This window comes from Cervus elaphus, chromosome 9, assembly GCF_910594005.1.
Source record: "Cervus elaphus chromosome 9, mCerEla1.1, whole genome shotgun sequence".
Taxonomy (NCBI): Eukaryota; Metazoa; Chordata; class Mammalia; order Artiodactyla; family Cervidae; genus Cervus; species Cervus elaphus.
In genome coordinates this window covers 47,947,487-47,974,276 of record NC_057823.1, presented here as the reverse complement: position 1 = coordinate 47,974,276, position 26,790 = coordinate 47,947,487, and the positions used below count along the sequence as shown (strand labels likewise).

The following is a 26,790-nucleotide window of genomic DNA, read 5'->3' as shown; positions in this document are numbered from 1 at the left end:
GGCCTCTGGTCTGGCCAGATGGGAGAAAGGGGTGCCAGCCACCCCCCACCACCACCACCTGGGCCTTCAGATGGGTCTAACACTGCTGGGCCAGGGCCTTGCCGACTGCGGGAGGCATCTGGCAAGGGATGACACGGAAAAGGCTGCCTTTGGAGTAAAGAATTCTGAGTAAGGGAAGGGAGCAGCCCCAATGCCTGATGCTGCCACTCTCCTGGCTCTCCGTAAGGACAGCGTCCTGCCAGGGACGGCTGCAGCCCTGGGCGCCACTATCACCGTGAGCCTTGGGAAAAGCAGAGAAGGATTTGAGAGAGAGACCTCCATGGCACTGCGTGCACAGAGAGATCTGTAAGCCTGCGGCACGGGGGTGCCCACACAGGTGAGCCAGCAGGGCTTCCTGGGCCAGTGGGGCCACACCAGCTCACAGGAGCCAGGCCCTCTCATGGGGCCATGGGCGGCCCTTCTCGGTCCGGGGTCCAGGTGGCTTTCCCAGGAGCCCAGTGGGACCTGGCTGCAGGGGTCGAGGGAAGGGAAAGAGGCCCCCAGCTGTGGCCTCTGGCCAGGGTGAGCCTTGAGCTCCTCTCTCCTCACTCCCCATTTCCAAGCTCTTGCTGCGTCTTGTGAGGAGGAATCAGACTTCATGGGCACCGACTCAGGTCAACGCCCAAAGGTGGACAGATGTCATGATCACAGCAGCAGCTGCAGAGAGGTCAACTCAGAAAATATGAGTTTAATGGGGGGGCGGGGGGTGGGGGGGGGTCACAGCCCGGGAGGCCCGTGGTGGCTGGGTGCCCACATCCAGCTACTTCTCATCGACCTTCTCCGAGGACTGGGACTGCTTCTTCTGGGGCAAGTCTTCAAGCATGAGGCTCAGCACGTGCACGATCTCGTAGTACAGCTCCTGAAGCCTGGGAGAGGAGGAGGAGGGCCTCAGCTCACAGTGAGCTCCGCCCCACCCGGCCCTGCCCCCCGCACGCTCGCATCTGCATGTCCGCCGTACCTGGCAGGTATGGGTCAGGAAAGAGCACAGACCTGAGAACCAGACTGGGCTGGGTGGGAAGGCCAGGTCGGCCAGGCTCCCTGCGCTCCGGAAGGAAGTTATCTCACTGCCCATGTTAGGCTGGAGACAGTGGACTCCTGGGCTCTGAGTGAGGTGAGTGCCTGAGGGCTGGCTGGACACTGCCAGATCCACTCTTGGGCCAAAACCGGCATTCCTAGACCCCCTCCAGTCTACAAAGCCCTCCAGGGGGCGTTTGCTGAGACCTGAGGCTAATTGTGCCCCGCTTCTTCCTGCAGTAATGGCCAGTGTGACCCCAGCTAACTCACACTGAGCACAGCCCCGGGCTTCACACACACTGCTTTCCTAGTGTCAGTCCCTCCTGTGACAGGCGGGAAACGGACAAAGACTTGGCCAGAGTCACACAGGAAGCAGTAACAGAACCAGGTCAGGAGCTTCAGCTTCTGACTTGCAGCCAGAGGTCTTTCCTCTGCCCTCCTGAGAAAGGCTTGGTGAGGTATTCTTGGAGAATCAAAGGAAGCAATGTTTAAAAACAGGTCCGTTTTTTAAACTGAGGAGGGCCAGTGGGCAGTGCTCCCCTCCCCCCCACCAGCCACAGGCCTGTCCACACAGCAGCCCAGCCCCTGCACACCCTCCAAGAAGGACCTGGCTCTGCCTTCCCTGCACATCAGCCAGCACCCCACCAGGGCCCATGGGCCAGGGTCAGCGGGGCTGGGACTGACTTGTAGATGGTAGCATCCTGGTTGTCCAGGGTGGACAAGTAGATGTCAATGAAGGGCAGGCTAGTGCCAAAATCATCCAAGACCATGGGGTCCGTGTGCCGCAAGGTCTTCTTAAACTTCTCCACCAGTTCAGTGAAACTCTTGTGGTCAAGATCTTTCTAGAGAGAGGAGCGTAAACAGAGCAAGATGACAAGAGTCTGGCTACACAAAGACCCGGGGACCCTCCATGAGGAGCGCGGGCAGATGAGTCCTGAGTACAGCACGGGTCACCCCAACCCCTTCTGGGCCTGGAGCCCCCCGACTGGGGTCACCTGCCGAGCCACTGTACCTGACGTGAGGACAACTCACCCGGCGTGAGGACAGGTGACATGGGAGGAAAGGGGACAGCCTGAGCACGGCTCGGCGTTTCACCCTGCTGTGGACAAGTCTCAGGCCACAGAACAGGGGGACCTCTCCACCTCAGAGAGGAGGCTGAGGAGCGCGGCACCGGCCTCACGGGGGAGAAAGGGGTAGTGGTTCAGGACCTCGCTGGGCCCTCCGGGCAGCTCAGAGGACTTCGGCCCTCACAGCTGTATCATGCTTGATGGAAAACCTCCAGCCCATTGAGCTCATTCTTGTTCCAGTTTAGAAAAACTAAGGTTAGTAGCACCTGTCAGGGCCTCCGGGACCTCCCCCGCTCAGCGAACAGGAATGGGGCCTGCCTGGCACCCAGTGAATCCTCGGGAACAAGACTGCTCCAGGCCAAGGGCCCAGCAATGGAGTTGTGCCCATGAAGGAGGGAAATGTTGGCACTTCCCTGGTGGCTCAGATGGTAAAGAATCTGCCTGCAATGCAGGAGTCCTGGGTTCAATCCCTGGGTCAGGAAGATTCCCTGGAGAAGGAAATGGCAACCCACTCCAGCATGCTTGCCTGGGAAATCCCATGGACAGAGGAGCCTGGTGGGTTATAGTCCATGGTCCAGCAATGGAGTGTTGCCCATGAAGGAGGGAAATAGTATAATCACAACACTCAACACTTGAAGAGGTCCAGAGAAAATACAAAAAGGTAGAGTACATAGTCTGACTCTGAAAACTAGGGAGGAGTGGGCAGCTGACTTTCCAAATGCACAGATGCCTAAGGCCAACCGCCCTCCACCCCGGCCCCTAGGCCCGTCTTTCTGACCATTCCTTCAGCCCTGACTGTCCCTCTGCTTGTCTGCCTGCCCACGGAGACAGCCTACCTGGGTCTGCAGCAGCTTGCCGACCTCTTCCTGCTGCCGCTTCAAAATCACCTGCTTCTCTTCCATGAGGTTCATGTGTCTCTCCAGCATCAGCTCCCGCTCAAACTTTTTGATGGAGTCCTAGAGGGCAGGAGGATGGAGGTAAGATGCAGGGCTCTCCCTGTGCCCTATCCCCACCTCGCCTCTTCCCCAGTCTCCCACTGCCACTCAGGCCTCTCAGCAGGAGGACCCCCTCACAGGGCCAGCCTCCAACTCAAGCTGCCAACTGCAGCTGCAATGACCTCCCAAGTACCTCTCCTGCTGGCCACCATCAAGAGGGAGGGCTCGGGGAGAAGGGTTGCGTTGGCACAGAGATGGTCCCCCTGGCCCCCTCCCGTCCACTTCTGGAGGGAGATGGCTCAGAGATGATCCACCTGCCACACTTAACCAACAACCCCCCCACCCAATCCTTAAGAGCACCACCTCACCTCAGTGTGGATGATCATCACACCCACAAACATGCTGAGGAACACAAAGGAGGCAAGCAAGATAAAGATGATGGTGAACGAGCGGCTCAGAATCAAATTCCGGGCATCCAGCTGCTCCTGCAGGTCTGTCCAGCCATCGACCTGCTCAGACAGGGCGAGTGACAAGGCTCAGGGGGGCAGGCCTCCCGCTCACCTGCCCTAGGGGAGCCCTGGCCCTACGGAGGAGCAGGCTGGCCCTTCCTCCACGTCACTCCCCCTAACCCACCGACTCCAGTGCAGACAGGCTGGCCTGGAGAGGCAGGGCACCGCTGGTGTGGTGCTGGCCAATGTGCCCTAAGGGCTCTTCTCCAAAAGGCCTTCCGTCCTTCCCCAAGACACTGCCTCTCGGCCAGGCCCTCCTTTGGGAAGACCTCAATCTTACCAGAACCCAATAGAATCTAGACTTTGAGACTCAGGTTTTGCAGACTTATTCTGCATGGATTTGTGACAGCCTATTCCCCAAAAGGCTTTGTGTTGTGGGTTTCCCTTCTAAATTACACTTCAATTAGGATGAATTATCTCTTGAGAACTTTTGAAAAGTTTTACCACCCCAGGGGGCAAATAGGAATGCTGTAGGGAATCACAAGATTAGAGTCAATGATGGACTCTTGGCCAGGGTGCTGGCCTGTGCCTAGTCCTAGGAGGCCAGTCCTCAGCTTCCCCCTGCCACCCCAGCTAAGTGTCTGAGTGTGGGAAAGACCCCAAGTGATGCCCAGCATGTCCACACACTTGCACCAGCTGCCAGTCCCCTTTCAAGGCCCTTGCCCCCGACCCCGCCACTATTCCCAAACATGGTACCGTGGCCAAGCTGAATAGGGTGAAGAAGGCCAAAGCCAGGTTCCCCCAGTTATTCATGTCACCTCCCTCTGGAAGCCCAAACAGGCAGAAGCCCAGGATGGCGAAGATGTACATCAGGACGAAGAAGAGGATGAGCACGGAGGCCACGGTGTAGGCTGTCTGCCCCATGGCAGTGATGAGTGTCTGCAAGGCAGAGGCACAAGGGCTACATCAGGCTGCTGACTGGGCTGGGCTCAGAGGACAGCGGTTCAGCCTGTCCCAACCATAGCTGCCCCAGTATCTGGTGCCTTGCCTAGCACATGGTAGATGCTCCATAAATGGTTGAAAGAATGAATGGGAACAGTGTCCAGATTGGGGCTGGAGTAATCTAACAGTGGTTCACCAGTGCACGGCCTCCAGGCTCAGTCACCCATGGGGGGATAGCCCGTGCTGTGCCGGGGCTGGAGTAGTCTCCCCATCAGCAGCCCTGAGCACTCTACTTGAACCCAGCCTGCCTCTGTGTTCATCCCAGGGTGTCCTGCTCCTGCTCCTCAGCTGAGGGCCAGCCCTGAATGCTCTTCCAGGTCCAGGAGGAGCAGGAGAGCCACCTTGGAAACAGGAATGAATAGGGCTCAGAGGAATGGGGCTTCCCAGGTTTTCTGGGCCCCATCTCACAAGCAGGTCTTCATCTTGTGATCTCAGTCTTCATCCATGACATGGGTGTTGGTCTTATCTCCCACACCTCATCGTTCATTCTCCCTGCCCTGGAGTCTTGCATATACATGTTCAGCTACCTAGATCTGTCCCTGGTATCTTGTCAAGGTAGGGAGATGTTCCTATCTCAAGATGCAGGATCAGAGGCTCAGAGAAGCAAAATGCCTCATCCACAGTCACACCGTGATACACCAGCAGGGCTGGAACCCACTCTCCAGCCTCTTGCATTGTGCCACCATTGTCAACTGCAAAAATTCTTTTTTCTAAGCCGAGAAACTATTAACATAGAAAAGGAGGTACTGGTAGAGCTGGAAGCCAGGACAGTGAAATTCTGATAGTTTGGGGTAAAGTGTGAAGCAGAGAGACAGCCAAGGAGCACTGGGGCTGCCCTGCATGTAGACCAGTCTGGCAGCTGCCTGCAGGAATAAATGCCCACCCTGCACCTCCCTCCTCTCCTTGGAGAAAGAAAACCATTGTTTGGGGGTTAATTCCAAAAGAACTGAGATGGTAAAAAAAAAAAAAAAAAGTTGCCTCCACTCCTGCAAGAGAAAGAGAACTTCTTTTCCAAGATTGCTAAGACTAAAGAGGTAAGAACTCGTCAAGAATGCCGCAGTGGGACACAGTGTGCAGGTGAAGTCTGCGTGGTCAAATCGGTCCAGATGAGCCCCTTCCTAGAGAAGCGTGGGCACTGAGTAGGGCCAGGGCGAACCCAGAGTCCAGGATGAACGCCTGAGGGCATGCTTGGGGCACCTCTGAAGTGGCTCTGACACCACTGAGCCAAGCCAACACCGGCCACCGTGTGACCCCTCAGCCGGAGCAGGGCTTCCAGGGCTTCCTGAACAAGTCATGAGACCGACCCTCAAGAGAAGCTGCAGACTTTTAGTTTTCTGGGGGAAGACGTGAGTGGCCAGGGCCATCAAAGAGCTGGAGACTCCTGGGCACATACTCCAAAGGGTCTGGACCATAAGTGACCATCAGTCACTCTGCAGCACGGGAGAGAGGGAAAGATGAGATGGGCTCGAGTCAGAACAACTTTCAAACCTCAGCTCCAGTATCCAAGTGCTGAGTGACCGTGGGTCTCAGTTTCTTCATCTGTAAAACGAAGCTAACACCTTTCCTAGAATCGTTTGAGGATGAAATGAGATAAAACAGGTAAAGATCAACCTCCCACACAAGAGGACTCAATCACCGCAGGAGAGAAGCAGAAGTACCACCTCATCGGGGGCCCTGTCACCTGCTCTCGCAGAGCCACCGCGCTCCAGGCCACTCACCCGGATGCCACGGCTATAGGTGATAAGCTTGAGGATGCGCAGGGATTGTACACCATCGGCAATGTTGAGGTAGGGGTAGTGCTTGCCCTTGATCTTGCGGAGACTGTAGGGGATGAAGATGATGATGATAATGACCACATCGAGCAGATTGTAGCCATCCTTCCAGTAGTTGATGGGGTCCACATAGAGCTTCATGCAGAACTCAGAGCTATAGATGGACACAAAGATGAGCTCTGAGACCTGCAGGGGTGGCAAGGGTGGCAGGGTCAGACCAAGCTGCACACCTCCCCCCGCCTGGGCCACCTGATGAGGGGTGTGTGTTGGCAGGGGGAGGATGCTCCTAAGTCAGCCACAGGACAGAGAAACCCAGGCAGAGTCCCGGGCACACAGTGGACACAGCGTGCCTGATTCCCTTCTCCTTCTGGGTCTTCCCTACCCTGTGGCCCCGACCCAGAGAGCTTGGGAATGATTGACTGTCAGAATGACTATCAAGGCCCAGTGGGAAGTATACATCAGGCAACACGGAAGGAAGTTTCCCAGAGAAGATTCCAAGAGCCTTCTGACCAACTTTAATACCCAGATGAACAGAGATGAACTACTCACACATTTACTTATATTTACTCTATTATCACACTTACTTAAAATCAGTTAACTAATCTGCTTCTGAAGAATATTCTGCTTATTTTCCACTGTTACACCTTATGAAACAACCTTATTCAAATTCTTCTTATGCATGAACAATTCCAGGGGATTTGATTTTACCAAAAGGCACTTTTTGAGACATCTAAGTTTTTTCTTATCATCAATGAATTCATTTATTGAGGAAGCAGTGATTAAGCATCTATCACATGCTAAGCACTGTTTCAGATATAAGGAAACCCAACAATGAATGAGACAGAAAATGTCCAGCCCCTAGGAAGCTGACAGTCTAATAGGAGAGACAGAAATGAAGGTTTAGACAAATACACATATAACATCACACAGGAAGGAAAGTGAAACAGCCACAAGGGAGAAAGGGACTGGTCAGGTGGGGAGGGATGGTCATGACAGCTACTTAGAAAAGGTGTAGAGTGGAGGCCTTGCTAAAGCCAGGAATGCAGCCATAATAAAATCCAGGAGAATACTTCCCAGGGGTGTCTACAAGCATCCTAAAGTAAGAAAGGTACAGCAATGCCACAGTGGCTAGAACAGAAAGGGGCGAGCAAAGCAGGAGATGAAGATGGAGAGGCCAGCTGTGTAGTGAGGGCCTGGTAGCCCTGGGGAAGGCTGTGAACTTTAACCTCAGCCTTGAAGCGTGAGCAAGGAAGTGATGTGAACTGATTTACATTTTTAAGAGACATCCATGGAAATGAGAGTGTGGGGAAACTGGTGGGAATAGCAACTGGGCGGCAAGTTAGGAAGGAGGTGATAGATAGTAGAATTAATTTTAGCATCACTCAGGCAAGAGACTGGGTTAGATTGCATTGGACTGGGGGACAGTGTGGGACTGAAGAGAAGAGGATGGATTCCAGATGTATTCTGCAAGCAGCGATGACAGGACTTTCTGATGGACTCAGGGATGTACAGAAGGCAAGGAAGATTCCTCACACAGAGCAACTGGGTAAATACTGATGCCTTTAACTGAGATGAGTTTGGGGTGGGTTGAAGGGGAGGGTGCTAGAAAGAGTTTCTAGAGGGGAATAGAAAAGGTTTTAAGATACACCACCTTTTAAATATGTCAGATGCTATCACTGGAAATTATAGCTCAGGCCACAACTATCCATTTGGATTACATTAGGGCCGCTGGTGGTGTTATTTGTCCCGTACACTTATATTTGTGGTCTCCACATGGCAACCATTTATATACACTTTTATGTTTGTTAACTACAATGAAACATTTAGATACACAAAAAGATGTAAAAGAATAATATAATGAACAACCATATACTACCATTTAGCTTAAGAAATAAAACCTTACCATTACAGGCAGAACCTCACATTGATCAAATCCCCTTCCCTTTCCACAAAAGTAAGCCTGTTTCAAACCTGGAGTATGCCTTGCTCATATATTTTACACTTTTGCCACATATGTATCCCTAAAAGTGCATGGTATGGTTCTGCATCTTTCATACACTACATAAATTGCATATACACTAAAGTATCCTTTGGGAACTTTTTTTATTTAAAATTATAAGATTCATCCATGTTGATATATGTAAACCTAGTTTAAAGTTTCCCCACTATTTAGAAATTCCACTTATGAAAATATTATAATTTTTTATCCAATTACCCATTGGGTGATATTCAGCTTCTTTGTAATTTTTTACTACTGCCAAGAGTATAAAAGCACAAAAAGTTTGGACAAAAATACAGGGCCATTTAAAAAGCAGACTTGAGGTCCTGTGCCCCTGGGCCCTCCTCTCAGCCAGTTCATAGGCAAGATGGTTGGGAGTACAGTGTCCTCGAACCTGTGAATAGATCCTCCATGCCCCTAGGGACTCCTGTCCACACCACAGCCTGTTCTGAGTACCCCTTGGGCTCCCAGCTGCTGGAGCACCCAAAAGGGAATTCTCCTGTTTGCTAAAATTCTACTGTGCCTGGTGATTCTGATCTGCCTCAATCAGTGATCGAATGATATTCACTACTATCTTATTTATCATCTATGTGTATTACCTGTACATCAAGATATAGATTAAAAACTGGCCTTGGAGTGATTTCTTCCAGACCCTCATAGTAGTCACCCTCTACCTGATCACCTATCTTGCTGTCCTTGTTGAGAGAGGAAATCACTCCAAAATCATCACGGGGCAACTGGGTCTAATCATGGGTGACTATGTGGCTATAATGCCCATGTGACCGCAAAGACACAGCAGCCCCACTAACCCTGTAGAATGCCAGGTGTAGGTGAATTTCTTTCATTTCTCTCTGAAACCTGCAAACAACACCTCCATCGAAATAACTGCCTGCCCCTACAACACCCCCAGCCAACTCCCAGCCCCATGTTTTATTGTACGCACATTTTCCTCTGTTACAACCTAGCAGTAGAGTTACCTGACTGTAGAATATGAGCATCTTCAGCTTCACTGAATATTGCCAAATTGTATTCTGAAGCAGTTGTACCAACTTACTTTAACATCAACAATGGTCCTTTTTTTTTACATCCTTACCAACACTTCCTACTGTTGGACTTCTTAATTTTTGTTAATCTGATGAAGTGATATCTTATTTTTCATTTTGTCATTCTTCTAATTATTCATAAAGTTGGGCATCTTTTTATGTGTTTACTGAACTTCCTGTTCCTAATTTGTCCCCCAATTTTTTGCTGGATTGTTTTGTCTTTTGCTTCTTGATTTGAAAGAAAATATATCCACATACTTTGAATCCTAATCCTTTACCTGCTACATGCATTTCAAATAGCTTCTCCTACACTGAGAAATGTCATTACCTTTTCACCTCTTTAATGATCTTCTGATGAACACAAGTTTAAAGTTTTAATGGAATCAATTTAACCAAACTTTTTCTTCATTGCTTAAATATTTCATACCTTAAGATTCCTTTCCCTCCTGAGATCATATAAATCCTCTATATTTTCTTCTAAACATTTTGAAGTTTCACTTTTCAAGTTAGGTCTTTAGCTGTGTATGCTGGAAGGTAGAGATCCAACTGGAGTGTTTTCCTCCATAGGTACTGTTTAATGAAGAAACTGTCTTCCACCACTCATTTGCAGTGCCATATGACAGGGGCCAGGTTTTCATCCAAGCCAGGTCTGACTCTGAGAACTCTGTCCTCTTCCACTGGTCTATTTGTCTCCCTGTGTTGTCTATTCATGCATTGTCATCCTGCTTAGTTACTAACAGGCCTTACAGAAAGACTTATAGAAAGCCTTATAGTAAGACTTCTCCCTTTTTCACTTTCAAAACCATCTTGGTTTTCCTTTCTTTCATTCTTTCATCTAAATTTTAGCATTGGCTTTTGGCAATCCATAAAAAATCCTGCCAGATTTCTTTTGGAATTTCACTGATATTATATAGTTTAACCACGGGAGACTGCATCTTGAAGAAACTGAGTCTTTCTATGCATGATCTAATATATCCTTCCATTTCTCTATATCTTCTTTAATAACTTTTATATATTTCTTTCTCCTTAAAATTATTACAATACTTTTATAAGATTTGCCTCTAACACTTTCTGTATCTTATAATAAGTGCTATGCCTTTTGTTGCTGACATATTAAATATATTTTATTTATTAATCATATATCTACCAAATTTTATGGGCTTTATTTTTTTATTAACTTATTAATTGTATTAACTGTATAGTTATTCCAGATTCTTTGGGGATTTCTATGCAGAAATCATAACACCGGTGAATAATTACAGTCTTTTTTAAAACTTTCTTTCTAATTCTTAATTTTTTTATTCCTTTTCCTTATATTATACATTGGCTAAGACACTGATACAAATCTTATCAAGAATTGGACTACAGCTTTAAAAAAAATACTGTTACAATTTCACCATTGAGTGTGAACTTTGATATAGGTTTTTCACAAGTACTCTTAATTACTTTAAAACAAATCCTTTCTCTCCCTAGTTTGGTAAAGTTTTATCATGAAAAATACTCAAGATAAACTGTTTTCTGCATCTCTTAAAGTGATTTTATTGGACTTTTTTCTCCTTTAGTATTTTAAGCTAGTTAATAAAATTCCTAGATTTTTGTAATACTTGCATTCCTCGAAAAGCCCAACTTGGCAATGCTATATATTACCTTCTTCATATATTTTTAAAACTTCAGTTTCCTAATATTCTGTTTGGGATTATAATGTCCAAGTTTATGATATTGGGCATAATTTTCCTTTTTCGTTTTGTCATTGTATAGTTTTGACATAAAGGTTATACTAAGTTGTCCCTTAGTATTCCCAGGGGATTGGTTCCAGGACTATCCCACAGATACCAAAATCCAAAGACGCTCAAGTCCCTTATAAAATATGGCACGGTATTTGCATATAAGCTACACATATCCTCCCCACATACTTTAAAACATTTTGAGATTACTTACATTGTTGTTGTTCAGTCGCTAAGTCGTGTCTGATTCTGCTGCCCTATGGACTGCAGCACTCCAGGCTTCCCTGACCTTCACTTTTTGGAGTTTGCTCAAACCCATGTCCGTGGAGTCAGTGATCCCATCCAACCGTCTCACCCTCTGTTGCCCCTTCTCCTGTTGCCTACAATCCTTCCCAATATCAGAGTCTTTCCCAATGAGTCAGCTCTTCCCAGCAGGTGGCAAAAGTATTAGAGCTTCAGCTTCAGCATCAGTCCTTCCACTGAATATTCAGGGTTGACTAGGATTAATTGGTTTGATCTTCCTGCAGTCCAAGGGTCTCTCAAGAGTCTTCTCCAGCATCACAGTTCAAAAGCATCAATTCTTCGGCACTCAGCCCTCAATATGTTCCAACTCTCACATCTGTACATGACTACTGGAAAAACCATACCTGGAACTTTGTCAGCAAAATGATATCTCTGCTTTTGAATACACTGTCTAGGTTTGTCATAGCTTTCCTTCCAAAGAGCAGTTCAGTTCAGTCGCTTAGTCGTGTCTGACTCTTTGCAACACCATGGACTGTGGCACACCAAGCTTGCCTGTCCATCACCAACTCCCGGAACTTACTCAAACTCATGTCCATCAAGTCGATGATGCCATCCAACCATCTCATCCTCTGTCATCCCCTTCTCCTCTTGCCTTCAATCTTTCCCAGCATCAGGGTCTTTTCCAATGAGTCAGTTCTTCGCACCAAGTGGCCAAAATATTGGAACTTCAGTTTCAGCATGAGTCCTTCCAATGAATATTCTGGACTGATTTTCTTTAGGACAGATAGGTTAGATCTCCTTGCAGTCCAAGGGAGTCTCGGGAGTCTTCTCCAACACCACAGTTCAAAAGCATCAATTTTTTGGCACTCACCTTTCTTTGTAGTCCAACTATCACATCCATATATGACTACTGGAAAAACTGTAGCTTTGACAAGACGGACCTTTGTTGGCAAAGTAATGTCTCTGCTTTTTAATATGCTGTCTAGGTTGGTCACAGCTTTTCTTCCAAGGAACAAGTGTCTTTTAATTTCTTGGCTGCAGCCACCATCTGCAGTGATTTTGGAGCCCCCAAAATAAAGTCTCTCACTGCTTCCATTGTCTCCCCATCTATTTGCCATGAAGTGATAGAACCAGATGTCATGATCTTAGTTTTTGAATGTTGAGTTTTAAGCCAACTTCTTCACTCTCCTCTTTCATCAAGAGGCTCTAGTTCTTCTTCACTTTCTGCCATAAGGGTGGTGTCATCTGTGTATCTGAGGTTATTGATATTTTTCCAAGCAATCTTCATTCCAGTTTGTGCTTCATCCAGCCCAGCATTTCGCATGATGTATTCTGCATATAAGTTAAATAAGCAGGGTGACAATATACAGCTTTGATGTACTCCTTTCCCAATTTGGAACTAGTCTGCTGTTTCATGTCCAGTTCTAATTGTTGCTTCTCAACCTGCATAGAGATTTCTCAGGAGACAGGTCAGGTGGTCTGGTATTTCCTTTTCTTGAAGAATTTTCCACAGTTTGTTGTGATCCACACAGTCAAAGGCTCTGATGAAGTCAATAAAGCAGAAATAGATGTTTTTCTGGAACTCTCTTGCTTTTTCTATGATCCAGTGGATGTTGGCAATTTGATCTCTAGTTCCTCTGCCTTTTCTAAATCGAGCTTGAACATCTGGAAGTTCACAGTTCATATACTGCTGAAGTCTGGCTTAGAGAATTTTGAACATTACTTTGCTAGCGTGTAAGAGGAGTACAATTGTGCAGTAGTTTGAACATTCTTTGGCATTGCCTTTCTTTGAGATTGGAATGAAAACTGATCTTTTCCAGTCCTGTGGTCACTGCTGAGTTTTCCAAATTTGCTTTCACATTGAGTACAGCCCTTTAACAGTATCATCTTTTAGGATTTGAAATAGTTCAACTGGAATTCCGTCACCTCCACTAGCTTTGTTCGTAGTGATGCTTTCTAAAGCCCACTTGACTTCACATTCCAGGATGTCTGGCTCTAGGTGAGTGACCACACCATTGTGGTTATCTGGATCATTAAATCTTTTTTGAACAGTTCTTCTGTGTATTCTTGCCACCTCTTCTTAATGTCTTCTCCTTCTGTTAGGTCCATACCATTTCTGTCCTTTTTTGTGCCCATCTTTGCATGAAATGCTCCCTTGTTATCACTAATTTTCTCGAAGAGATCTCTAATCTTTCCCATTCTATTGTTTTCCTCTATTGCTTTGCACTGATCGCTGAGGAAGGCTTTCCTATGTCTCCTTGCTATTCTTTGAAGTGAAAGTTGCTCAGTTGCGTCCGTGACTTTGTGTTGCTTTGTGACCCCATGGCCTATACAGTTGCATTCAGAGGGGTATCTTTCCTTTTCTCCTTTGCCTTTTGCTTCTCTTCTTTTCTCACCTGTTTGTAAGGTCTCCTCAGACAACCATTTTGCCTTTTTGCATTTCTTTTTCTTGGGGATGGTCTTGATTACTGCCTCCTGTACAATGTCATGAACCTCTGTCCATAGTCCTTCAGGCACTCTGTCTATCAGATCTAATCCCTTGAATCTATTTGTCACTTCCACTGTATAATCGTAAGAGATTTGATTTAGGTCATACCTGAATGGTCTAATGGTTTTCCCTTCTTCCTTTAAGTCTGAATTTGGCAACAAAGAGTTCATGATCTGAGCTACAGTCAGCTCCCAGTCTTGTTTTTGCTGACTGTATAGAGCTTCTCCATCTTTGGCTGCAAAGAATATAATCAATCTGATTTTGGTATTCTTGGCAAAACTCTGTTAGCCTTTGCCCTGCTTCATTCTGTACTCCAAGGCCAAATTTGCCTGTTACTCCAGGTCTCTCTTGACTTCCTACTTTTGCATTCCAGTCCCCTATAATGAAAAGGACATCTTTTTTTGGATGTTAGTTCTAGAAGGTCTTATAGGTCTTCATAGAACCATTCAACTTCAGCTTCTTCAGCATTACCAGTTGGGGCATAGACTTGGATTACTGTGATACTGAATGTGTTTTTTTTCTTTTCTTTTCTTTTCTTTTATTTATTTATTTATTTATTTTTTTTTGTCATACATTGATATGAATCAGCCATAGATTTACACGTATTCCCCATCCCGATCCCCCCTCCCACCTCCCTCTCCACCCGATTCCTCTGGGTCCTCCCAGTGCACCAGGCCCGAGCACTTGTCTCATGCATCCCACTTGGGCTGGTGATCTGTTTCACCATAAATAGGTGATACTGAATGTTTTTCCTTAGAAATGAACAGAGATCATTCTGTCATTTTTGAGATTGCACCCAAGTACTGCATTTTGGACTCTCTTGTTGACTATGATGGCAACTCCATTTCTTCTAAGGGATTCTTGCCCACAGTAGTAGATATAATGGTCATCCGAGTTAAATTCGCCCATTCCAGTCCATTTTAGTTCACTGATTCCTAAAATGTCAATATTCACTCTTGCCACCTCCTGTTTCACCACCTCCAATTTGCCTTGATTCATGGACCTAACATTCCAGGTTCCTATGCAATATTGTTCTTTACAGCATCGGACTTTCCTTCCATCACCAGTCACATCCACAACTGGGCACTGTTTATGCTTTGGCTCCATCTCTTCATTCTTTCTGGTATTATTTCTCCACTCCTCTCCAGTAGCATATTGGGCACCTACCAACCTGGGGAGTTCATCTTTCAGTGTCCTATCTTTTTGCCTTTTCATACTGTTCATGGGGTTCTCAAGGCAAGAATACTGAAGGAATTTGCCATTCTCTTCTCCAGTGGACCAGGTTTTGTCAGAACTCTCCACCATGACCCGTCCGTCTTGGGTGGCCCTATACAGCATGGCTGATAGCTTCTTCTTAAATAGATGCTTTCTGTTTCCATATCATTTTATTTCATAAATTTGATGCTAATCATGATAAAAATGTTTCATTGCTATCAAAATGACCAAAAAAATGGGAATGGCATTTCTGTTTCAGCAATAGAACCAGCAGCTTATCTTTCCAGAAAATGTATTCAGAAGGATTCTTTATCTGGTAAATGACAGCCAGAGCAGTCTGGGAACAGTTACATAACCTACATCATTGTGATGCTTCTTCCCAACCCGACGACCAGCACCGTGAATGACAGCTCACAGCTTTTGCATGTAGATAGCAAGTTGTCCCTCCGTCATTTGATGAAGAGATTATTTTTCTCCCCCTGAAAGGTTGTGGCACCCTTGTCAAGAATCAATTGGCCATAGGCATTTGGATTTATTTCTTTAATGTCAGCTCTATTCTATAGGTCTATGTCTGTCCTGTGAGTACCACACTCTTCATTATTGTATCTCTGTAGAAAGCTTTTTGGGGGCTTCCCTCGTAGCTCATTCAGTCAAGAATCCTCCTACAATGCAGGAGACTCAGTTCTATTACTGGGTCCAGATGATCTCCTGGAGAGGGACATGGCAACCTACTCCAGTACTCCTGCCTGGAAAATCCCATGGATAGAAGAGTGTGGTGGGCTATGGTCCATGGGGTTGCAAGAGTCAGACACAACTTAGCAAATAAGCCAACACAGAAAGTTTCTGAAGTCAGAAAATGTAAGTTCTCCAACTTTTGTTCTTCATTTTCAATATTTTCTTGGCTATTCACAGTCATATGGATTTAAGAATTTGGTTTTCAATTTCTTTTTTTAAAAGGCCATTGAAATTTTGATAGGAATTGAACTGAATTTGTAGTTCACTTTGGATAGTCCTCTTAACAAGTTTTTTAATACATGAATATAGGATGCCTTTACATTTTTTATTTAGGTTTTAATTTCTTTTAGCAATGTTTTATAATTTTCAGTTTATACATCTCTCATCTCCTTGGCTAAATTTATTCCTAGGTATTTTATTATTTTGAATGCTATTGTAAATGGCATTTTCTTAATTTCCTTTTCTGAATGTTCCTGTTAGTGTACAGAAATACAACAAATTTTGGTTGTTAATCTTGTATCCTGCAACTTTACTGAATTCATTTAATAGCTCTAATAGTTGAGTTTGTGTATGGATGTATTCTTTAGGATTTTCTATATATAAGATCAAGTCAAATTTAGGTAATTTTGGTTCTTCCTTTCCAATTTGGATAACTTTCAGTTCTTTTTCTTGCCTAATTGCTCTGGCTACAACTTTCAGTACAATGTTGAATAGCGGTGAAAGCAGGCATTTGTCTTGTTCTTAATCTCAAAGGAAAGATTTTCAGTCTTTTACCATTGAGTATTATGTTAGCTGTGGATTTCTTCATAATTACCCATTATCAAATTAAGAAAGTTCCTTTCCATTTCTAGTTTAAGTGTTTGTTCGTTTTTTAACCATGAAAGGGTACTGAATTTCATCAAATGCTTTTTCAGTTATCTACTAAGGTAATTTTGTCAACTGTTTCCTTCATTCTATTGATGTATTTATTACATTCATTGCTTTTCCTAAGCTGAACCACGCTTGCACTTCTGGGATAAATTCCACCTAGTCATGGTATGTAACTTTTTAGGTACACTTCTGGGCTCAGATGTATCTTGAGGATTAAAGCATCTATATTTGTAGGGATGTTGGTCTCTTTATTTCTTGTTATGTCTTTGGCTTTGGTCTCAGGGTAATGCTGGCCTCATGGAATGAATTCAGAAATATTCCCTCTTCTCCTATTTTTGGAAGAGTCTGAGAAGGATTGGTGATCATTGTTTTTTAAATGCAGGGTAGAATTAACCACCAAAGCCATCCAGTCCTGGGCATTTCTTTGTTGTGAGGCTTTTGATTAGTGATCCAACGTCTTTATTTATAGGTCTGTTTTGGTATGTCTGTTTTCTATTTCTTCTTAAATCAGTTTGGTAGGTGGTTATGTTTCTAGGATTTTGTCCATTTCATCTAGATTATCTAATTCATTGGTGTACCATGTGTTCACAGTATTCTCATATAAAACTTTTTATTTTTATAAGGTTGGTAGTAGTGTCCCAACTTTTCATTTCTCTCATTATTGAGTTTTCTTAGTCAGTCTAGCTAAAAGTTTATGAGCTTTGTTGATCTCTTCAAAGAACTGAATTTTAATCTTTTATTTTATTGACTTTTCTCTACAATTTCTCTATTCTCTATTTTGTTTCACACTCTAATCTTTTTTATTATTATTAAATAATTCGTGCAGGCTCCCTGGACTTGAGTCTTGCCATCTGTGTGTGTGTGTGTGGCTGTGCTGGGTCTTTGTTGCTGTGTGGGCTTTTCTCCAGTTGTGGAGACTACTCTCTAGCTGCAGTGTGTAGGTTGCTCATTGCTCACTGGCTTCTCTTGCTGCACAGCACAGGCTCTAAGGCATGAAGGCTTCAGACGTTGTGGAGCATGGGCTCAGTAGCTGTGGCTCCCAAGCACAGGCTCAGTGGGCTTAGTTGCCCTGTGGCATGTGGGATCTTCCCAGATCAGGGATCAAACCCATGTCTCCTGCACTGGCAGGTGAATTGTTTACCACTGAGCCGCCAGGGAAGTCCATTCTAATCTTTTTCACTTCTTTTCTTCAGCTAGCTTTGAGTTTAGTTTGCTCTTTTTCCAGTTCCATGAGGTATAAAGTTAGGTTATTAATTTGAGGTCTTTCTTTTGTTCTAATGCAGACATTGACAGGTATAAATATTGCTCTGAGTACTGCTTCTGTTGCAACCTATAATATTCATTATGCTGTATTTTCATGTTCATTTATCTTAAAGTATTTTCTAAACTCCTTTGTGATTTCTTCTTTGACCTATTATTTAATAGTTTGTGGTTTAATTTTCATATATTTGGAAGTTTTTCAGTTTTCCTACTGTTGTTGATTTTTAGTTTCATTCCATAACTGTCAGGAAAGATAACGTGTACGATTTCAATATTTTTTAATTTATTGAGACTTGTTTTGTTGCCTAATATGTGGTCTATCCTGGAAAATGTTTCATATGTACTTGAGAAAACTATTCTATCTTCTTGATGAACTGACTCTATTGTCAATATATAATGTCCCCCTTTGTCTCTTGTAACAGCTTTCTTTAATGTCTTTTTTTGTCTGATATGAGTATATCCAACCTAGCTTTCTTTTGGTTTCTATTTGCATGGAGTAACTCCTTTCATTTTTCATTTTCAACCTATTTGTATCTCTGAATCTCAAGTGACAGCATATATTTGATTTTTTTTTAAGACTCAATTCTCTCTAAATTGGAGAGCTTCACTTATTTATATTGAAAGTAATTACTGGTAAGAAAGAAAATATTTCTCCATTTTGCTATTTGTTTTACATATGTCACATCTTTTTTGTTCAATTCCTCCACTACTGCTCTCTTTGGTGTTTGCTTTTTTTATAGTGTATCATTTTGGTTCTTTTCTCACTTCTTTCTCTGAATTTTTAAAGTTAGTTTTTTGGTGGTTACCCTTGAGATTACAATTGACCTCTTAAATTTAAAACAATCCATTTATTTATTTATTCATTTATTTGGCTGTACCAGGTCTTAATCTTCTATCTTTGTTGCAGCATGCAGAATCTTTTAGTTTTGGCATGCCAACTCTTAGTTGCAGCATGTAGGATCTAGTTTCCTAAGCAGGAATAAAACCCAGGTTGTCTGCATTCGGAGCATGGAGTCTTAGCCACTGGACCACAAGGGAAGTCCCAACAATCCATCTTTAACTCATACAACCTTAGCTTCAATAGTGCATTAACAATTTTGTTTCTATACAACTCCATCCCTCCCCCACTTCATGTTTCTGTTGTCACAAAATACACCTAAATACAGTGCATGCCCATTAACTATCTATAATTATTTTGGACCATATAGAAAAAGAAAGGAGTTCTTTTTCAAACCCAAAATACAATACTGGCTTTTATATTTGCCTATGTAGTTACATTTATTACTTCTTTAGTTCATCATATGGCTTAACACATTATTGACCAGAGACATATTAACACTGTAGGCATTAGTTTCTGCAAAATCCCCTGGTCAATAATGTGTTAAGTTACTATCTAATTTCATTTTCACCTAAAGGACTATCTTAGCAATTCTTGTAGAGCAGATCTATCAGAAGCAAATTCTCTCAGGCTTTGTTTACCTGGAAATATCTTAATTTCTTCATTTTTTTTTTTTTGAGGATAGTTTTGCTGGATATAGAATTATTGGTTGACAATATTCTTCTTTCAATACTTTAAACATGTCATTTCACTGCCTTCTCTCCTCACAGTTTCTGAGGAGAAATCAGCTGCTAATCTTATTGAGGACTCCTTGTATGCAACAAGGTGCTTCTGTCTTACTTGCTTTCAGAATTCTCTTTGTCTTTGACTTTTGATAGTTGATTACAATGTGTCTCAGTGTGGATCTCTTTGTTTCTCTTCAGAGTTCACTAAGATTCTTGATATATTCTTTACCAAATTTGTAAACTTTTGGGCCATTATTTCATAAAATATTCCTTCTTCCTCTTTCTCTCCTTCTGGAACTCTTACTGTGTGAATGTTGATATGCTTTATGGTGTCCCACAGGTCTCTTAAGACTGTTCATTTTTCATCATTCTTTTCTCTTTCTGTTCCTTAGGCTGACTAAGTCCAACTGATTTGACTTCACTGATAATTTCTTTTGGCTGCTCAAATATGCTCTTTATCTTTCTAATGAATTTTTTAATTTTTATACTTTACAGTTCCAAAATTTGTGTTTCATTCCTTTTTATAATTTCTCTTTACTGACATATTCTATTTGCTGAAACATGGTTCTCCTAGTTACATTCAGCTCTTTGCCTGTGAATTCCTTTAGCTCTCTGAGCATATTTTACAAAGTTGACTTAAAATCTTTGTCTGGTGTGTCCTCAGGGACAGCTTCTGTTTATTTTTCCTGTGTAGGAGAATATCTTTTTAAAAACTGGATGTTTAAAATTTTACAATGTGGTAACTCTGGAAATCAAATTCTTTCCCTCCTTATTGTTGGGTTTGTTGTTTTCATGGGTAGTAACTGTTTGTTTAGTGACTTCTCTAAACAACTTTTGTAAAGACCATATTCTTTGTAATGCATGACTTCTGAAGTCTCTTTCTTTAGTTTCTGGTCAATTAGTATTTAAATGGAGGTTTTCTTAAATGGCTCAGGCAAAAAAAAAAAAAAAAGAGGGAAACAAGGGAAGGAGAAAGAAGAAAAAAGAGAGAAGGAAAGAAAGAGAAAGGAAGGAACAAAAGAAGGAAGAGAGAAGGAGTGAGAGAAAGAGGGAGAAGAAAAACTCTCCTGGTCTTTGCAAATGGCCTCTTTGTTGAGGAACTCCTTCCATGTTGAACCGGCCCACTTACAACTGAAACTGAGTGTTAATTTTGAGCTTGTGCTGAGCCTAAAGATCGGTTACAGTGAAAGCCTGGTATATTCTCAGGTCTTTCCTAAGCATGTGTCCTGCCCTGGACATGTATGGCAGACAATGCCCTCTTTTTCCAAAGAATCTCTCTCCCTGGATTTTCCTCTCAGGCTTTCAGCATACCTATTGTTTGCTTCAAGTGCTATATTTTTTCCTCCAGGGAGCAGTGGACCAGTCACTTGCTTTTCAATGGTTTTGAGAAATGCCTAATGCATAACCACTTTCTGCCCTCAGAAAATTCCAGGTTAAGCAAAACAAAGAAAATAGCTTAGACCAATCCTTCAGACAGCCCTTTGATAGGCCAAAATAGACAAACACAATTCTTTATGAACAAAAGTCTTCTCTGTTTTTTCTAGACCCAGGGGCCAAAGTCCCACCCTGGGAACACAGGCTGCCATCTTCAGGACCATCACCTTGATGAAGAGATATAGGGCCAAAGGCACGTAAAAATGCTGCAAAGTTCTCCTACTTTTTTAAAGTTCCCCTTTTTTGACTCAGTGTTCACTCAGTTTCTATAAATCTTTGGCTGTTTTCCAGAGTTTTGACAGCTTTGTCTCCTTTTTAGCTGTTTCTGTGAACAGATGAATTTTTTAAGCTACCTACTCTGCCTTTTCGCTGGCATCATGTCTCTACATTTTTGAAGAACAGTTTTTGCTAGATTTTGCATTCTAGTTTGATAGTCTTTCTTTAAGCACTTTGAATATGACATCCTTTGCCTTCTGGCGACTATAGTTTTGGATGAAAAGTCAACTACTCATTTTATTGAGGATACTTTGTATGCAATGAATCACTCCTCCATGATGGTCTCAAATTCTCCCTTTGTCCTTGTCTTTCAACAATTTGTTTATAACGTGTCTAGGTGGATCTCTGAGTTTGTTGATTGTGTTGGATGTTCAGACTGTTTTTCATGAAATTTGGGGCGTTTTTGGCCATTATGCCTTCACATATTCTTTCTATCCTTTCTCTCCTCTCCTGTGACACCAATTGCATGCATGTTTCTATGTCTGATGATGTTTCATGGGTTTCTGCTCATTTTTATTCATTCACTTTGCTTTCTGTTCCTCATACTGGAAATCTCAATTGACCTGTCTTTCTGTTCTTTAGTTCTTTCTTTCACTACCTCAAACTTGTTGTTGAATTCCTCCATTGAATTTTCATTTCAATTATTGTACTTTTCAACTACAGGGTTTCTATTTGGCTCTTTTTATTTTATTTTATTTTTTTTATTTTTTATTTTTTCACATGTTCAGGTCTTTATAAAATAAAAAAATGCATTTTGTTACATATTTATTAAAGACAATCATTTATAGTTTATAAAAAAAATATTGCCTTGATACACACAAAAATGTCTAGATAATGGTAATTAAAAGCAGCACTCCCACCCCCCTTGTGTCCACATCAATGTTCCATCTAGATTGGCTTAATCTTGAAGTGTAATCCAATAAGACTGAAGACCAAACACTTCAGGTCCTGGACAAGATAATAAAATACTCGTAAGCCTTCTGGATCCTTGGATTGATTGACATCAATAAGGGAACCAGTTTTTGATGTTGTGAAAGAAATGTGTTCGTCTCCAATGACAATTTCAAGCTCCTGCCGGCCCACTCGGTCAGGAGGTGGCCACAATGCATCATCCTCTTTGGTAATTTCACTGTCATCAATTATTCTCTTTAGTTCCTCCATCACACTTTTATGTACATAAGCCTCTTTTCTGATCATGACATCATTTTTGTAAGTGCTGTTGTTGGCATATCTCAATTTCCCGTCGGGCCGGAACTCAAATTCCAGGAATTCGTGGCTGAATTTGCCTTTGTGCCCCACGTAGTAACGCAGGTAAAAGTCACTCTCCATGGCTCGCAAAACGGAGACGAGACCGAACTTTCAAGAGCAAACCGCACCACCACTAAACTTATTTGGCTCTTTTTAATAATTTCTCTTTACTCATATTCTCTATTTGGTGAGACATTGCTCTCATACTTTCATTTAGTTCTTTAGATGTGGGTTTTTTTCCTAGCTCTTTGAACATAGCAGCCAATTAAAATCTTTGTCTAGTAAGTCCAACAGATGGGCTTCCTTGGGGTGAGTTTCTATTGTTTACTTTTTTCTTGTGTAGAGATCATACTTTCTTGTTCTCTGCATGTATTATAATTTTTTTTCTTTTTTGGTTGGAAATTGAACATTTTTAATCATATAATATTGGAAACTGTGGAAATCAGGTATTCCCCCTCTTCCTAGGGCTTTGTTGTTGTTGCTGTCCTTTTTTTTTAAGAGACTTTCCTGAACTAATTCTACATGACTTTGTCATGTGTGGTCACCAAATTCTCTGCTCAGTTAGCTTAATGGTCTGCTAATAACTGAACAGATATTCCTTAAATTCCTGAAATCCCTAAGTCTCCCAGCCTTGCCAAGGGGCTCTGTGTGTTGGGGCATGTATTTAATGCCTCAGAAGTTTACAACCCTGCCTTAACATTTATTTGCTGCTTGCACAGAATCTCAAGATTAGTTTGAGGTGACAGATCAGGGCCTCCTCCATGCTTTCCTCATATCTTCACTGGGATCCCTAAGACTGTTAATAATTTCTCAGTTTTATAGATAACCAGGCGCTTTCATACATATTATTTTCAATGACCTCAATAGCCACCCTGGAAGGTGTGTGTTAATACTATTTTACAAATGTAGCTGAACCACATAGAGGTTAAGAAACGTGACCAAATTCTCACAGCTGGTGAGACAGTAGTAAAGCTAAGGCTTGAACCCAAATCTGCATAAGTCTGCATCCTTTCCACAGCACAGAACTTCCTTAGGCTTACAAGCAAAGATCACTACTGAAGCATGTTTAATAATCCTTATGGCTTCTGAAGAACAATCAGAGGATTCAGATCCCTCAACTCATCTCTTCCCCAGTCCTTACCCAAGCCCTATACTTAACATAATTCTCTACAATCCGTGACCAAACTCTGTGGGATGCTGGTGTGGAATGTACTGCCATACCAACACATTCACAGAAGTGGTGCCAAGTGGACCCTGCACATCCAAGACACTGATTAGGGTATTCCATCACCTCTACCACCTCTGACACCACATTATGTTGATGTTAACCCTTTTCATCACCAAGAAGGAAATTTGCTATTTACCATAAATGAAGATAAAGCGCCTCTTCAATCTTTTTTTATTGTAGAATAAAATACACATACAAAAAAAAAAAAAAAAAAAGAAAAAAAAAGAAAATAAAATAAAATACACATACAGAACCACACAAATACATAGCCTAATGGGTTGTTCCAAAGCCAACACCCCTGTAACTACCACCTAAGTCAAGAGTTAGAACCTTGCCAACTATCCCAGAAGCCTCTCCATATGCTCCATTCCAACCACAACTCCGTCCCTTTCCCCCAAGTTAACCATTGTCCCTATATTTATAGTGATCATTTTCTTGCACTTCTCCATAGATAGAAACTCATGTGTGCATTCCTAGAATACTTTTTTTATTAAAAACTTTTTCAAAATTTGATATGTCTTTTAAGTTTCCTATTCATTTTTTTCTTCCTTTCCTTAAAGTTTATTTGTTGAAGAAACCAGACAACTTGACTTGTAGAATTTCATCATCTGGATTATGCTGACTGCACACTTATGTTCTTCTGTCCTCTATTTCCTAGAAATAGGATGCTAGATGAAAAGACTTGATCCGATTCAGATCTGATCTTCTTTTAATATTTCTTTTTATTATTTATTTATTTGGCTGTGCCAGGTCTTAGTCAGTTGCAGCATGTGGGATCTTTGATCCTCGTTGTGGCATGCAGGATCTTTAGTTGCAGCAGGTGGAATTTAGTTCCCTGACCAGAGATCAAACCCATGTCACCTGCACTGGGAGTGCAGAGTCTTAGCCACTGGACCACTAAAGAAGTCCCAGATTTGATCTTTCTCATAAGATGATAGGTTCTGTTCTTTTCTAGGAGGCAAAAAAAAAAATGTCTGGTTGTCTCTCTTTTTATGAGGGAAGCGATCATTAATGCTCAAAATGCCTAAATCCTGTAATTCACTAGCAGTTGAAAAACTGTGATATTTTAATTTTGTCAATTATTTTTCATTTATTAACTGGGATATTTCTATAAAGAGATATTCCCCTTATCTACTATGTTGTTAAGCAGTAATACAATTCATATAAGAAAGGTCAGTAAAGCTTGATTCCTTCCCTTAATTTAACAGTTTTTGAAATAAAGTATTAGTTCCTTGTGCTGCTGTTCTCAGGCACTTCAGTTGTGTCCAACTCTTTGCGACCCCATGGAAAAGGCTCCTCTGTCCATGGGATTTCCCAGGCAATAATAGTGGAGTAGGTTGCCATGCCCTCAGGGATCTTCCTGACCCACGGATCAAACCTGCATCTCTTATGTCTCCTGTACTGCAGGAGAATCCTTTACTGCTGAGCCACCAAGTATCACCCTCCAGAAGTGACCCATCAGCTTTTTTTGTATCATTGTAAACTTACAGATTATTTGGTGAGGTTCAAAATCCACTATAATTATTATCCTTATTGAAGCTCAAAGTGTCCCATCTTTAGCCAGTAGGAGTCTCATCAAGTTGTCTCCTGAGTCCTTTGGACATGACCCCAGTAATCTTTGGGCTTCCCTGATAGCTCAGTTGGTAAAGAATCCACCTGCAATGCAGGAGACCCCAGTTTGATTCCTGGGTTGGGAAGATCCCCTGGAGAAGGGATAGGCTACCACTCCAGCATTCTCGGGCTTACCTTGTGGCTCAGCAAGTAAAGAATCCACCTGCAAGGCAGGAGACCTGGGTTCGATCCCGGGGTTGGGAAGATTCCCTGGAGAAGGGAAAGGCTACCCACTCCAGTATTCTGGCCTGGAGAATTCCATGAACTATACAGTCCATGGGGTCGCCGAGTTAGACACAACTGAGTGACTTTTACTCACAGTAATCTTTGATAGCTTCCTTGCTATGTGTACAAGATATTCTGAGCTCATTTGGTATAGTTTCAGGCCTAAACCTGCAATCAACCATGTCTCAAAAAATCCCTAGCTCCTTCTAGTGATAAACAGTATTTCAACACCACATTATGGGCACTAAGGATGCATGATTAAGTTGGTCAGTGTTCTAGGTTTTTCAATGGATAATGATAAAATATATTAGGGATTTATATTGATACTTCCAATTTAAATGCAAAACTACAGGGTTTTATTTTGTCTATATTATATTCATACTTCCTTTCTTCCATGAGTAACCTGGTTCTCAAGAATACTGAGAATAACAGAATTAAACTGTCCCATAATTACTCATCTACTTTATCCTGTATCACACACACAATAGTCCCAGAGTAATACTAGGAGCATCACCACAAAGTTGATTTCTGACAAATGGTTTAAAATTTTGCATCAACTCTCCCATTCTTCCCCATTTTAATCAATATTATACCTTCATTGTCAGAGTATATATTCATTTGTGCTATATTCTCTCCTTGTTAACCCATAATTGTGATTAGTTCTAGAAATAAAAACGTATTTTACTGTTCATTGCCTTTCCAGTATTGATACTTCTTTAGTAATTTTAGTTGGCTGAAACTTACTCCTTATTAAATAGATTCCTAAGAAAGGGCTCATGGGAGCAATATTAGTCAAGATTTTTTTATGTTGATGACAGTTTGTCTATGCCCTGTATACCTGAAAGTCAGTTCTGCTGGATCCAGAATTCTTGGTTTGCATTTTCTTTCCTAAAGTATCTTAAATGTTTGACTCCATTTTCCTTTATTTATTTCTGGCTGTGCTGGGTCTTCACTGCCATGCAGGCTTTTCCCTAGCAGAGGTGAGCAGGCTCTACTCTTCATTACAGTGCAGTTTTCCCATTGTGGTGGCCTCTCTTGCTGTGGAGCCACAGGAGGGCTTCAGTAGTTGAGGAGCATGGTCTCAGTAATTGTGGCTCCTGGGCTCTAGATCACCGGTTCAAGAATTGTTGCACATGGGCTTAGTTATCCCACAGCATGTAGGATCTTCCCAGACCAGGGATCGGATCCATGTCTCCTGCACTGCCAGGCAGATTCTTTAACCACTGAGCCACTTGGGAAGCCCCGTTTTCACTCAGCATAAAGCATTACCATAGCAGAGTTTAATAATAATTTTCTTTTCCTTATAAGCCTCTTAGCTTGCTGCTGCTAAGTCACTTCAGTCGTGTCCGA

At 42.7% G+C, this 26,790-nt stretch overlaps 2 protein-coding genes across 3 annotated transcripts in view; both read right to left on the bottom strand.

Moving 5' to 3' along the window:
- Positions 1-413: 413 nt before the first annotated feature.
- Positions 414-26,790, bottom strand: part of CATSPER3 (cation channel sperm associated 3) — a 30,836-nt gene continuing 4,459 nt past the window's right edge. Inside the window, exons 1-7 of one of the 2 annotated variants that reach the window (XM_043912814.1) lie at positions 26,279-26,569; positions 6,225-6,464; positions 4,261-4,443; positions 3,424-3,564; positions 2,957-3,076; positions 1,738-1,895; positions 417-905 (exon numbers count right to left, since the gene is read on the bottom strand). In XM_043912814.1, coding sequence (XP_043768749.1) covers positions 800-905; positions 1,738-1,895; positions 2,957-3,076; positions 3,424-3,564; positions 4,261-4,443; positions 6,225-6,464; positions 26,279-26,320 — 990 coding nt within the window. In that variant the 5' untranslated portion in view covers positions 26,321-26,569 and the 3' untranslated portion in view covers positions 417-799. Of the gene's footprint in view, positions 906-1,737; positions 1,896-2,956; positions 3,077-3,423; positions 3,565-4,260; positions 4,444-6,224; positions 6,465-26,278; positions 26,570-26,790 lie in introns of those variants that run through there. The other variant, XM_043912815.1, reaches the window with a different exon arrangement.
- LOC122700150 (protein mago nashi homolog) lies at positions 21,881-22,531 on the bottom strand. Its single transcript, XM_043912816.1, has one exon. It carries the CDS (start codon positions 22,455-22,457, stop codon positions 22,017-22,019), a length of 441 nt encoding a protein of 146 aa, XP_043768751.1. The 5' UTR covers positions 22,458-22,531; the 3' UTR covers positions 21,881-22,016.

Coding starts and splice junctions, on each gene's coding strand:
- LOC122700150 (XM_043912816.1), bottom strand. CDS start 22,457: ATGGAGAGTGACTTTTACCTGCGTTACTACGTGGGGCACAAAGGCAAA.